The following is a 14,343-nucleotide window of genomic DNA, read 5'->3' on the forward strand; positions in this document are numbered from 1 at the left end:
GATTATATCTCCCGGCTGGCCTTGGAACGCCTCGGGATCCCCCAGAATGTGCTGGAAAGTGTTGCGGGTGAGAGGGAAGCCTGGGTCGGCCTGCTGAACCTGCTGCCACCGCGACCCGACCCCGGATAAGCTGTTGATAATGGATGGATGGATGGATGGATATTACAACTACTCAGAACTCTCTATTCTATTATTACCAAATAAAAGATCAAACTAAACTAAACCATCGAAGGTTATTGTCTTTCCTTGGTGTTTTAAAACAACCATCGTCAAAAGAGGACAGATAATTTTCAAATATATATTTTTAATGAATTGCCGTAACAACCCTCTAATAAGACTGGAATGCAGAATTTTTTTTTTTTTTTTGTAGAATAAATAAATGAGTTGTTAACTGCCCTGTGCACCAATAACAAATACTAGGATTCTAAGACATTTGCTGGTGTTTTGGGTGATGCAGTTGCACCAATGAGTCACAATACTAAAGTCATTCCCAGTCCAGCGGTAGTTCTACCTCTTACTGTACTCCTGCCTCCTGCTGTAGGTCTACTTCCTGCTGTAGTCCTGCCTTCTGCTGTAGACCTGCTTCCTGCTGTAGGCCTGCTTCCTGCTGTAGGCCTGCTTCCTGCTGTAGTCCTGCCTTCTGCTGTACACCTGCTTCCTGCTGTAGTCCTGCCTTCTGCTGTAGACCTGCTTCCTGCCGTAGTCCTGCCTTCGGCTGTAGACCTGCCTCCGCATTGTGGTCTTGCCTGCTGCAGTAGGCCTGCTTTCTGCTGTAGTTCTGCTTCCTGATTTATGCCTGCTTCCAGAGATGTGCAGTATTCTTATTACGTGTATTTAAAATACGTATTTCAATTACTTTTGAGTATTTTGTAATTAGTATTTGATAGGGCCGATAAAAAATAATTTGTAACAAAATACTTTAGAGTGGAGTAATTTCATATTTAAAATACTCAAACTACTTTCTCCACGAATCAAAAAACAGTTCACGAGTTCAGTCTTCAGCTCTTCAAGTTTAGTGTCAAGGTAAATATTTATCTGAGTGTGAAAGATGTCAACTAACTTGATGTATAATGTATGTCTGGGTTTGGCTACATAGCCTATTGTACAAGGTGATGGTTATAATAAGCACTTAAATGCCGTAGTAGCACTTAAATGTCCCTTACCGATAGCACTTTGTTGTTTAGCACTTTAGTAGCACTTAAATGGCACTTACAGATAGTATTCTGTAGTTTAACATTATTGAAGAAATTGTACTTGCTTGATTCTTGTTGTTCTGAGTTTGGACTCATGGTTTAATGCACTTATTGTAAGTCGCTTTGGATAAAAGCGTCAGCTAAATGACATGTAATGTAATGTAATGTAATGTATAATATCAAGCTAACGATCGATGCTAACATGCTGATGACGCTAGCATGCTGTCTAGGCTAGTGCATGCTAGGTTAACTTATCAGTCGAGTAGCTAGCTATAGGAAGAGGGAGATTGGGAGCTTATATGTTCATGACAACCTTATCAAGAGAGGTCTGACCATCTAATCTTTGAACTGTCTATCCCAGGTGTAAGCGTTGTTCAAAATTGTCTGCCTGGTGGAGCCTTTGGATCTTTACCCAGGAAGATCTCTCTTACCTTTACGAGACTACAAAGACACTCTTAGATGAGCAAGACTGGACTTTGGTCGGAATGTACAAACTCAAACCAGTTTTATTTATTTTTTGCAATAAAAAGAAAAAAAAAGGTTTATAGAAATGGATAAAGTCAAAATAAGTAAAAGAAAAGACAAAATGTCAAAAGTTAAGATCCCCCAAAAGACCTTCAAGATACCTCAACAATAGTTTTTATGACGTGTTTATTGAAGAAAAGGAAATCTACTTAAACAGAGAATGGAGTCAGTCCTCTCTCCGACCGTGGACACCTCACTGATGACAATCATTTGTGGACAGACGAGTGCTGTGATTTGGAACAGCTCTTGGAAGCCAACATTTTGATGATGTAAATCATGCGAGCAGATTAACTGCAGACGAAAGAATCCGAAGAATTGAGATACAGCCATACAAGTCAAATACAGGAATATAATCCTGGTGAACTACCGCTGCACCATCGAGAGCATCCTTACAAACTGCATCAGTTTGGTGTGGGAACTGCTCTGCTTCAGACCGCAAACTACTGCAGAGGGTGGTTAAAATCGGCCAACGCATCACCGGGACTTCACTCCCTAACATTGAGTCCATCCACCTCAAGCGCTGCCTGCGGAGGGCACTCAGCGTCGTCAGGGACCCCACACACCCCAGCCACAGACTGTTTGCCCTCCTTCCCTCTGGGAGGCACTACAAGAATCTCCGTTCCAGGACCAGCAGGCTCAGGAACAGTTTATTCCCCTCAGTAGTCAACACACTCAACTCTGCACCACATTGACATCCCCCCTATTTACATATAGACACTTGCACTTTACTGTACATACATACTGTTTATATATATATTATACATAACCACGGCACACTATATCTGCATTGCACTTTGTTCGTAATATACTGCTCTGAGCTAAGGAAGGTCATGAGCTACTGCGCTGAGCTAAAGGTCATGAGCTGCTGATGTAAATGTGTTAGTGACCGACATGTAACCTGGGGAACCCAATGGCTCTGTTGCTCAGTTTTACAGGAAAAGCAAACTACCTAAATTAATATATTGTTATTTATATAATCAGAATCAGCTTTAAGTGTGTGAATACAATGAATATGACTTGTATTCTGTACATGCAGAGATATAGACACACAGCTAAAAACAAGCAACAACGCCTAACAATCATTTGACTACTATAAACTATGTGATGCATCTTAGAAATGTGAGTAGTTGTGCTCTCCATGTTTCAGTCTGATACAATAACTCATATAGTCAACTCCTCAAACAGTGTTCACACACAACACAGAGCTAAATCCTTCTCGAGACCAAAGTCCTATATTAGGATGATGTGATTTAGTCAGAGGGGCTAAGACACTGGCAGCAGAGTCAGAACAGAACAGGTTAGATGGTGATGATGATGACAGTAACAGTGATGATGTAGCAATGAAGGTCAAAGGTGAAGCACAGGTGGTGCTCTGACTGTGTGGTAACTGAAGAGCGGTCCACTGAAGGCTGCTTGATAAGAATAAACCAACTGTCTCTTTATTTTTCAATTGTCAATATTTATTGCCTTGTGATCAACACATGCTCACTCTTCCATGTAGGGATTTTTGGTTCTAAAATGACACAAATATAACAAGTAAATACATGATGTATATAACTATGCAGAAAATTAACCATGAACATAAAATATCAGAGGAAATAAACGGCATTAAATACATCTATAAATAACCTAGTTAATTAACAAAGACACTGGTAAATTTAACTAAATGTATGGTTTACATACACGTATACTGCCATCTAGTTGTAGAAAGGTAAACCCTTTACTCTGCGTCTCATACAGGCTCTATTGTGTTCACTCAGAAACATCACAATGAGGTGGACATATAAATATGATGCTAACAGCAACAACTCTACACACACACATTAGTTTGATTAAACTATATTAGGAACTGTGTTGCATTAAAAAACACAACGATTAATTGAAAAGTTGATTATTGCTGTGTACATGAATATTAAACTGCCTGTAGTCACTACTGTTGCTAACATATCCAGGTTTATTTATGAAGAAACCACGGTATTTCCGTATTTTCGAATGAATCATAAAAAACAAACGAATAAAACGTACACGGACCGACCTCCTTCTATGCGTTTAACCCTGCGCCAGATCGATGCGTTGCAGCAATGTTGCGCAGTATTGACTTACTTCAACACTTCTCCAGGAGCCGGAAACAAAACAAGTCTGTCATGTGATTTTCTGCTCGTGCCCGTTTTTGCCTCTTGTGTGTAACACAGCTAGCTATTAGCTGGATATAAAGTATATTCAACAGTATTCAAAGAAGGTATGTTAACCCATTTCATGTTTTTATTAATGATCTTGTTTTATACATGTATACGTTAGGTTAACATAAGCAGTTAACTAGTAGTTCAGCTTGTTCTATTAAAGTAAGAGACCCGACGGCAACATATCCCCAGTTATCGTGCTGGTTAGTTAGCATGCTTTAATCCACTTCAGGGACCCCTCGTGTGATAACGTAAAACTATGCTAACGCAGATTTCTCCCCGCAGAGCGGCCTGGATACCACGACCATACATCGGCTAACATGGCTGATGTGAGTATAGCCCGGCTGTCAAGAGTCCCCGCAGATAAAACACACGTTATTTAACGTTGAAGCTAAATAAAAAGGAGCATGTAACATGCAGCTCGAGGTCAAAAGCGACATGTATGAATGTAAACTTGGACAGTTTGTGCAACATGGCGTTAGCTTGTTGGCTTTCTGTGCTGCGTTCACGTCCTCCACACGGTATCCGGACATATGAACTGCTCTGAACATTCGGTTCACACACAGAACACTACCGTTAGCTTGTCAGTCAGGTGGTGACTGCCGCTCATGTAGAACCCTTTGTAACTTTTTTTATATAATAGTTGTTTATCTTTGCAGGATTTGAAGAGATATCTGTACAAACAGCTGCAAAGGTGTGTATGATTAATTATAATGTTGTAATAATAGCTTCACAGTTGACAGAATATGTTGTGTGAGTTATTTTGTAAAACGTACTGTGTGTTATCCTTTAGTGTTGAAGGTCTTCATGCTATCGTAGTGACAGACAGGGACGGTGTCCCAGTTATCAAAGGTAAGAAAGCTTTTTTCTGAAGCCTTCGTTCCTCATCTTGTATGTTGGACAAAATACTGTATCCTTTTCTCTCCATTTTCCACCAATTCAATTCATTTTGTATAACCCAAAATCCCAAATTTGCCTCAGAGGGTTAGGGCTACGACATCCTCATCAGAACAGGAAAAACTCCCCGCCAAAAAACATTAGAGTGATAAAACATATATACATACATACATTTTTCATATAATGAGAGTAGTAAGCAGAGCAAAAACATATGACTACTAATAATAACAGCAGTGGATGTAGTAGCATGATGATAATAAAAGCATTATTGGTATTAGTAATACAAATGCAACTAATTATAATAGTATCAGAATGTGTCGGGCAGGAGCAGGGTCCAGATAAAACGACAATCCATGTAAACTTGTGGGGCGAGAAAGCACAACAACTTGGGAAGAAGTAGAGTTAGTAATGTGCAATGATGGGACATGAATTCATACAAGAGGAGAGGAGAGAGGAGCTCAGTGTATCCTAAGATGTCCCCCAGCAGTCTAGGCCTATAGCAGCATATCTAGGGGCCAACATTCGTAGTCTTTCATTCATTGAGCGCACCTATTTGTTGGGGTAATATGGATCTATATAAGCTTTCTAGTGGGGTAATATGGTACTATGAACTCTAGTGGGGCAATATGGTACTATAAGATCTCTAGTGGGTTAATATGGTACTATAAGCTTTCTAGTGAGGTAATATGGTACTTTAAGCTCTCTCGTCGGTTAATGTGGTACTATAAGCTCTCTCGTGGGGTACTATGGTAAATTGACCCGTACTTCTATAGCTCTTTTCAGGTCTTCCGACTACTCAAAGCACTACATGACATCATTCACACCCATTCATTCATTGATGGGAGGGGCTAATGTTCCACCTGCACATCAGCAGTAACTAACATTCACACACATTCACACACCGTAGACACAGCTCCGGGAGCAATTGTAGGGTTAAGTGTCTTGCCCATGGACACATCGACATGGGCTAGCGGAGCCGGGAATTGAATTGCCGATCCTCTGATTGAAGTACGACCCTGTGAGTCACAGTTCTAGTCGGGTAGTATGGTACTATAAGCTCTCTAGTGGGGTAATATGGTACTATAAACTCGGTAGTGGGGTAATATGGTACTATGAGCTCTCTCGTATGCTACCATAAGCTCTCTAGTGGGTAGTATGGTACTATACGCTCTCTAGTGGGGTAATATGGTACTACCTGCTTAAGATATGATGGTGCATCACCAATCAATGCTTTGTAGGTGAGGAGAAGAATTTTAAATGTGATTCTTGATTTTGTGCAGAGCAGCTAATACAGGAGTTATGTGATCTCTTTTCTTAGTTTTTCTGAGTACATGAGCTGCAGCATTCTGGATTAACTGGAGGGATTTAAGAGACTTATTAGAGCAGCCTGATAATAAGGGGAACTCATTTTTCTGCATCTGAGTTAAGATGATTTTGGCGGACTTTGATGGAATGATCTGACTGGAGAAGAATCTCCTGAACAACTTATAACTGTCTCATTCCCACTCTAACATGGCTATTTTAACATAATTGACTTACTTGATAATAACGTCATGTTCATTGCACTGCTGTGAGACCTTCTCTGTGTGAAGAGATCTGAGTATAGGGGTGATGCGAGACTGTCTATTTGTCCATGTCAGTAATCTGGTAGCAGCAGAAAATCTGGATTACCTGCAACCGGTTAATCGCAGAGTTAGAGCGAGGAGAAAAGTGCATTACAATAGTCAATACGAGAAGAGATAACAGCATGTATGATCATCTAATTCAGCTGTTGATAATACAGATCTCGGCTTGCCAATGTTTCTTTGGTGGAAGAAACAAGATCTGGACAGCTGCTTAACATGGGGGTCAAACGACAAGGATTGGTCAAATATTACCCTGAGATTACACAGGTCGAGGTGGACATCAGAGGAGAGTGAACCAATGCTCTGCTTGACCGTAGGGACAGCATCATCAGATGCAATAACCAGAACCTCAGTCTTATTAGCATTCAGTTGTAAACTATTTACTGCTGTACAGTTCGTAATAGCATTGACACAATCAAGGAGCCTAGTTAACCTGAAGGCCTCACTGGGTTTGAAGGAAAGATGAAGTTGGATATCATTTGCATATAAATGATAAGCGACATAAGTTTTAATGGTCTTTCCCAAAGATAACAAGTATAAAAAAAGGCCCCAGAACCGAGCCCTGTGATGCACCACAAGACGGTGGAGAGACAGTCAAACATCTGTTAGCGAGGTAAGATAAAAACCACTCCAACCCTGTTCCAGATATGCCCACCCAATCACTTACCCGCTCAATCAGGATGTTATGGTCTACGGTGTCAAACGCAGAACTGATGTCGAGGAGCACTAAAACAGAAAAGTCACCTGTGTCAGAGGACATGAATAAATGGTAAATGGACCTGTACTTGTATATCGCTTTTCTAGTCTTCTGACCACTCAAGGTGCTTTAACACTACATGACATCATTCACATCCATTCATTCTTTGATGGGAGGGGCTAAAGTTCCACCTGCAGATCAGCAGTCATCATCGTACACCGTAGAACAGCTACGGGAGCAATTTGGGATTATGTGGCTTGCACAAGGACACACCTGCATGGGCTAGCGGACCGCCGATCCTCTGATTGAAGGCCGACCCTGCTCTCCACTGAGCCACAGTCGCCCACTAAGTCATTTGAAACCCTCAGGAGAGCGGTTTCAGTCAAGTGTTGTTTGCGAAACACTGCCGAGAACTTTTCAAACATATTCTCCAGTGCAGCAGTAAGTTTGCTGGGCACAACCTTCTCTAAGACTTTAGACAGAGAAGGCCGTTTTGATTTGGGCCTGCAGCTCATGGGCAAAGCAGGATTGCCCTGCCATTGTCTTTTTAGCATCTGAATAGTGGCATGTTTGAAATGGGGGCACTTCCTGTAGACAACGAGGAATTAAAAATCATTATTATAGCAGGACCAATAATTGGCAGGTTTTTCTGAAATGGAGAGGATGGTATAACATCCAGAGGTCAAGATGATGTTTTTGATTTCCTAAATACGTCCATCAGCTCTTGTAGGCTGATAGGCTGGAAAGAGTCAACAGAAAAGCATGGTAATATAGAGACTGACGGTGAAACAATGGTGTTAAACAAAATCTTAGGATTTATCTTTGAGGAAGAAATTAAGTTAGCAAAGTAAGCAGTTCTAGCTTACTTCACTACAAGATTAAAAGAAACTTTGAGACCTTTTAGATATGTACAATGCATTTCTAGTCCAGTGGCTTTCCACAGCTGTCCTGCGACACTTCCGTCATAGAGTAGACGGTGTCTGTCATCCATGGAGAAGTGTTTTCGGCAGCCCGAGTCCTTTTCTTAAAAAATGCCACTTTGTCCAGCAATGTTTATTAAAAGACTGCATTGAAAATTCAACTTCATTAAGATTTGTGTTAAAATCATAGCTAAAATGAAGAGATCAGCTGTACTCTTGAGTAATAATGCAGGAGTGGAATGTTTGTTTAAGAAACAAGGAGTCAGCATTTACCGAAAGATCAAAGAAAATATATTGATGATCACTGATCAGTAGGTCCTCACAACGGATATGATCAATATCTAGACCCGGAGAGAAAACAAGGTCCAAGGTGTTATCACCCCTGTGACTGGAGCCAGAAACATGTTGTGTGAAATTAATAGATTCAGTAATTTTCAGGAACTCAGTGCCTTTACGGTTTGTGTATCATTGATTTAAAAATCACCAACCAGTAGCACTTCATCTAGCTTGATAATAGAGGTCAGGAGGTCTGTGAACTCTGATTAAAAACCGACCTACTGCACCGGGAGGCCGATAAATTAAGACACAATAAAACGTCTTTAGCCAACCAACTTTAGTCAGCTGGAGCCATATTCCGTTGCCAGGTTTCAGTCCGAAAGAATTAAATACAAATTATGACTTGTGAGCCTTGTTCGCTACAGAACGTGCATTAATCAGACACAATTTAGTGGGGGAAGCCACTGTGTCGTCATCAGCACGGGAAGCTTTAGGGCTACGTGTGATTGGGCGTAACCCTCATGCAACACGGTAGTAGTCATAGTCTTTGTGATGTCACCCATTGGTTTGTGGACTGCCCTTTTTGAAACCTCGATTTGTCTGTCGCCATTTTGACTTTTTACAACTTGAGAACAGAAGTTACCATATTTGGAATGCGGAGGAGTGACCGTGAGACGCTGTATGCAGCTCTGGTAGCTGTAGAGACCTGTCAATCACCTTGTAGCCCCACCCTAAAGCATACCCTGCTTTATAGTCTGTTTGACTCCAAATGGACCATAATTTACTAAATGAACATCATGCTGTGTTGAAGACTTGAAACTAGAGATTGAGATCATAAACTCATGTTTACAATGTTTACTGAGGGAATAAATCAAGAGAGAAGTAGAGTCATTTAGGGCTGCAACTAACGATTATTTTAATAATCGATTAATCTGTCCATTATTTGTTCGATTAATCGATGAATCGGATAAAAAACAAAACAAAAAAACAGCATTAATTTCCAACCCTTTATTCAACAGAACTGTGCAATAAAATGCACAGGTAACATGTACCGTAAATTCAGGACTATAGAGCGCACCTATCTATAGGTCGCACCTGCTAATTTTTAAACAAATCTTTTTTTTTTACATAAATAAGACGCACTTGTCTATAAACCGCAGGAAAAGGGGGCGTGGCTTGTCTCGTTCCGCCGTTCTAAATAACCACTAGTTCTGCTTTATCCCACAACAAGGCTTGTCTCCGTAAAAACAGCCGTCCACCACCGGGAAATAAGTTAGTTCTCGCACAACGTTACTGGTCTCTCCGAAGGTCTTTGCTCTACCGGCTCCGTGCTCAACTCAACTTTAAAAAAAATATATATACTCAAACATCTCCGCGTCGACACAACATATTGATAATTCAATTCGTTGCCAACTATTTTAATAATCAATTTTATCGATTCGTTGTTGCAGCCCTAGAGTCATTTTATATAGACTTCTATACAACCAGAGGAGTCGCCCCCTGCTGGTCACTAGAGAGAATTTTTAAGACACTTTTGCATCAGCTTCACTCGTCAGAACTGGAAATTGCCACCTGCCCGGAACACACAAACTAACAGGTGGAGCATCGATGTTTTGGTCTCCAGGGATGGAAACAAACAAAACACAGGAAACCTGTTGGTCTTGAGGAGCTGCTGCATTTGTTTCTGCACAAACCGCAACTTCCTCTGTACATTCTTTTGGAAATCCTGGCTGCTAAACTAACTCTTTAACCTCACTACTAAATTCACCGCCGCTCTCTCTTGCTTCACCACTCGCCTACACTGGCTCTGCTATTCTCCGAATGACCCTACAGTACTCAAACAGCATCTGACTCTTCACATTTTCACGTTGGTCACCGCAGTTCTCCCATACGCTTGACCCACAGAAGACGTTTCAACTGGTCGTAATCTGCGACCTCACCGCTAGATGAGGCCAAATCCTACATCTCTTTCCTGTCATATATCATGCCCACCCATGTCTGCACTGGTATATCGACTAAATAGAAGTGTAGGTGTAGTGTTGTGAGCAGCACAGTTCCATTATACATATTTATTTTTTTATATATATTTTGAAATGAATGGTTGTCTGGAAGTGTCCGTCTGTTGTCACATTGCGTTGCCTCTGTGTGTCTGCAGTTGCCAATGACCACGCCCCGGTCCAGGCTCTGAGACCCGGCTTCTTGTCCACTTTTGCTCTGGCCACAGATCAGGGCAGCAAGCTCGGCCTCTCCAAGAACAAGAGCATCATCTGCTACTACAACACCTACCAGGTAATATCTCCGAAGGATGATCATGATTCTTCTATAGAGCTCTATTTGCATATAACCAATAAGTCCAGTGTTGTTCCCACTGCCCTGAGTATTTCAACATCAGCCAGACTACAACTGTCTGCTGGATGATTCTTAGGCCTTCAGTCCAACATTCAACCTCTGTCCACATGGTGCTGACACACCAAGCCACCAGTCATGTGACGATTGCCTCATGTTTGAGTTTTCTGTTGAGCCTAATAACCCCCTCACACGTGTGTGCTGTCTCTGTGTTGAACAGATTGTGCAGTTCAATCGGTTACCACTGGTCATCAGTTTTATTGCCAGCAGCAACTCCAACACAGGTACAATATTTTAGTAGTCCTGTGTCCACTGTGAGGATTACTTAACCAATTTCAAATATCTATCTTTCCATGCCATTTGTTGTTTGAAATGTATTCCATGAAGTCAGCAGCAGTGTGGGGGACACTATCAACATGTACTGAACATGAATATACTCTTTTAAAAAGCAGCACTCCTGAAGCAGATACTTCTGTCATCGATATGAATAATATTTTGTGACTATCTTCAGTGACAAATAATCTCTCCACAAATACTAAAGTGTTAACTGTTGTGGAGATTTAAATCAAATTATTACAACCTGCCAATTATTGGTTCTTTTTTACTTTATCTAGTTTTTTTCAATTCATCATATAAGAACACATTTTCTGTCAGTTATCAATGTTTAGTTTTAATGAGTAGTTTTCCAGTCTGTGTGTTACAGACTGAGCATTTGGAACACGCCCCCCCAGCTCACTGGACATTACTGCTGTGGGGAAAGAGTTCAGGCATACAAAGATCACGCATCTCATTACTTCCCCACAGACAAAATAAGCCGCTCTACAGATATTGAACATCATCGACAAATATCTGTTCTTGTAAAATGTTGTGTATAATGTCGTGGCATTCAGAGAAAGTAGAGGTCAAAAGGCCTAAAGCTCTGCACTCTTCTTTACTGCCACCATGCTGATGATCCCAGCAGGACTGAATAACAGGATGGTGGCGCTAGAGGAAAGGTCAGGGAGTTGGAGGAGTTAATAATATGCTCATGACTGTGAGATGTTGAATGTGTTGCACATGCTGAGCCTCCTCATGCCGGTCCACTGTGTGTGTCCTCAGGGCTGATCATGAGTCTGGAGAAGGAGTTGGCTCCACTAATAGAGGAGCTGAGGCAGGTGGTGGAGGTGACATAAGCTCTGACGGACAGGACCACCCTGAGCACAACCCCATGATCACATAATGGTGCATTGAGGGCCAGTGTGAACACCTGTCTGGTGGTTTTTACAGTTTCAAGTAACCACATCTTTATCTGTTTACATGTTTGGACTTTCCGGTTCACTTTTTGTTCTGTTGACTTTGCTTTCTTCCATTTTCTGTAGATATTAGGTGCTTCTCATCAGAGTTCTAATGTCTGAATAAATGTCTCTTTTAACACCTATGTGGTTTCCTTGTTGCCCATTGTTCATAAACAAGAACATTGTTCAGGTAAAGGTCAAAAACCCAGCCCTTCTTTGTCGGAGGGTTTGCCTGAAGGCCTCTCCCATGTAAAGCATTTCATGTTAGCAGCCAAAAGTATTTCATAGATCAGTTAAATTCATCTGCAAGATTTGATTAGATTGTGTCTAAATTCTTCACTATGTAGCTTAATTATGTACATATATATATATATATATATATATATATATTTTTTTATCACCAGAGATGCTCTTCCTGCTTTATTGTTCTTCAATAAGAAACAAAGCAGGATTTCTTTTTGGCATTTATTGACAGTGTAGAGATATGTGCCCAACCAACATATTCAACACTGCACATGTTGAACGTTGATTGAAAACGTACCCTTTGGAGTCATGATGGTGAGCACGACATTTATTTTGATCTTTGAACTAATTTATAGTTTATTTGTTTCTCCTCCATATTGTGTATTTTTCATCTGAATAGGTTTGACAATGAAGTGAGCCTCCAAGTTAACGGACCGCATATCTCATCCGAGCCAGCTATTTAGGCTTCATTCATCCGTACTTGTAGGTTCCATAGATTCTAGGTAACCGCCATATATTTTTACAGAAACATAATCCAGTTGGACCTCATATAGTTGTCTTTACCATGTGGGGAAAAGGACACGAGATATCACGCAACCACCAATATCCCAAGAAGGAAAAGTGTTTTGAAAAATAAAGACTCGACATTGATAATCATTCCTGCTCATGAGCCCTCAGAAGTGTGTCGTACAATCACTAATCAGGGGTATCTCTTTACTTCAAGCTCACAAAGTCACAGGATGTTACTGATGTTTATAAGACATTATTCCATTTCTGAACTTCAAGGGACAGGGGAGCCATGCACAATAAATATACATTTTTCTATACTGATTTGTGCTATAAATGTAATTTATGTATAATTCCAATAATTTCAAGCATTTGTATAATCACAATGTGCGCATGTCCTGTTTAAACAGAAGAGACGCACAAGGTGAGGCAGCGACGAGCTGTGCCTCATCTCAGACTGGGTTAACCGCATGCCTTTTGCTTACTCATTGTCACCACTGTAATATTTGTAGAAACTTTTATTGTATGTCTTTTCTTTCCATAGAATAGGTTATGTATTTCACGTATGTGGAGAACCTATTTAGTCTTGCTGTTTGCTTTTGCACTGCGGTTTCATGTCAAACAGTACCTCTGCCTCCATGAAGGGGGCGTGCTAGAGCCCATGGGTCTGGTTTATGCTTGTTCTGCCATTGCTTCTTCTACACGTTTTACAACAAAGTCACAGGTGTTTTTCCAGAAGAATAGACGTAATCTACAAGTAAAGGTAGGACCATGCATACGCTGCATTAGGCAATGTCGCCTATTTCTATTTGTATTGAATGAATTGTTTGTTGGAATTTTGATCTAAAAGCACACAAATGGTGTAGCGGTCGCTATGAATTGGTGTAATCAAATATGTACGTGTGTGTGTGTGTGTGTGTTCGTGTAAAGAATGCTGATATGAACTATGAAAAACAACCAGTAGTCAATGTACAAGCCAATTGAATGGTGAGTTAAGCTCCTCTATGTATTTGTAAATGTGACTCTTAAGAGTCGGTGCCTCACCATTCACAAACCTCACTGCATGTCAATGGCATGGATGTACAATGCTGCACATTATACAAAGCTTTTACTTTGTAATGACTTTAAATGTTTTCCAAGTATTAGTAAAACCTTGATGATGCTATCAAATCCATCAAGTGAACTAATGCAATACCCCATTTATCATTTAATAATTAAATACACGGTGGTGTGACCTCACAGCAAGAGGAGCCCGGGTTGGGTTCCCGGTCTGGGTTGAGTTTGCATGTTCTCTCCGTGGCAGCGTGGGTTCCATCCGGGTTCTCTGGCTTTCTCTCACAGCCCAAAGACATGCAGAACAGGTTAACTGGACTCTAAACTACCCGTTGGTGTGAGTGTGAGTGAGAATGTTTCTCTGTCTCTATATGAGCCCTGAGATCAAATGCACACCTGTACAGGTGAACCTGCCTTCACCCAATGTCAGCTGGGACCGGCTCCAGCGACCCTGAATATGAAATACATACCTCAGACAAACCTCATCTGTACTGGTACCTGTTTGGAATTAGTAAAAGTAAGTAAAAAGTAAAAATGTGTATCTGAAACATGTGAAAGACATACTGTACTGAACTACAAGCTGAGCAATTTTGCAACATACATGTGT

The 14,343-nt window shown here is 40.9% G+C and overlaps 1 protein-coding gene across 1 annotated transcript; it reads left to right on the plus strand.

Annotated features, from left to right (window-relative positions):
• Positions 1–3,820: 3,820 nt before the first annotated feature.
• lamtor3 (late endosomal/lysosomal adaptor, MAPK and MTOR activator 3) lies at positions 3,821–12,076 on the plus strand. Its single transcript, XM_034563687.1, has 7 exons — positions 3,821–3,957; positions 4,184–4,227; positions 4,558–4,592; positions 4,692–4,750; positions 10,469–10,602; positions 10,880–10,943; positions 11,758–12,076. Exons 2-7 carry the CDS (start codon positions 4,219–4,221, stop codon positions 11,829–11,831), a joined length of 375 nt encoding a protein of 124 aa, XP_034419578.1. The 5' UTR covers positions 3,821–3,957; positions 4,184–4,218; the 3' UTR covers positions 11,832–12,076.
• The last annotated feature ends 2,267 nt before the right edge of the window (positions 12,077–14,343 follow it).

Source organism: Cyclopterus lumpus, chromosome 22, assembly GCF_009769545.1.
Source record: "Cyclopterus lumpus isolate fCycLum1 chromosome 22, fCycLum1.pri, whole genome shotgun sequence".
NCBI classification, from domain to species: domain Eukaryota; kingdom Metazoa; phylum Chordata; class Actinopteri; order Perciformes; family Cyclopteridae; genus Cyclopterus; species Cyclopterus lumpus.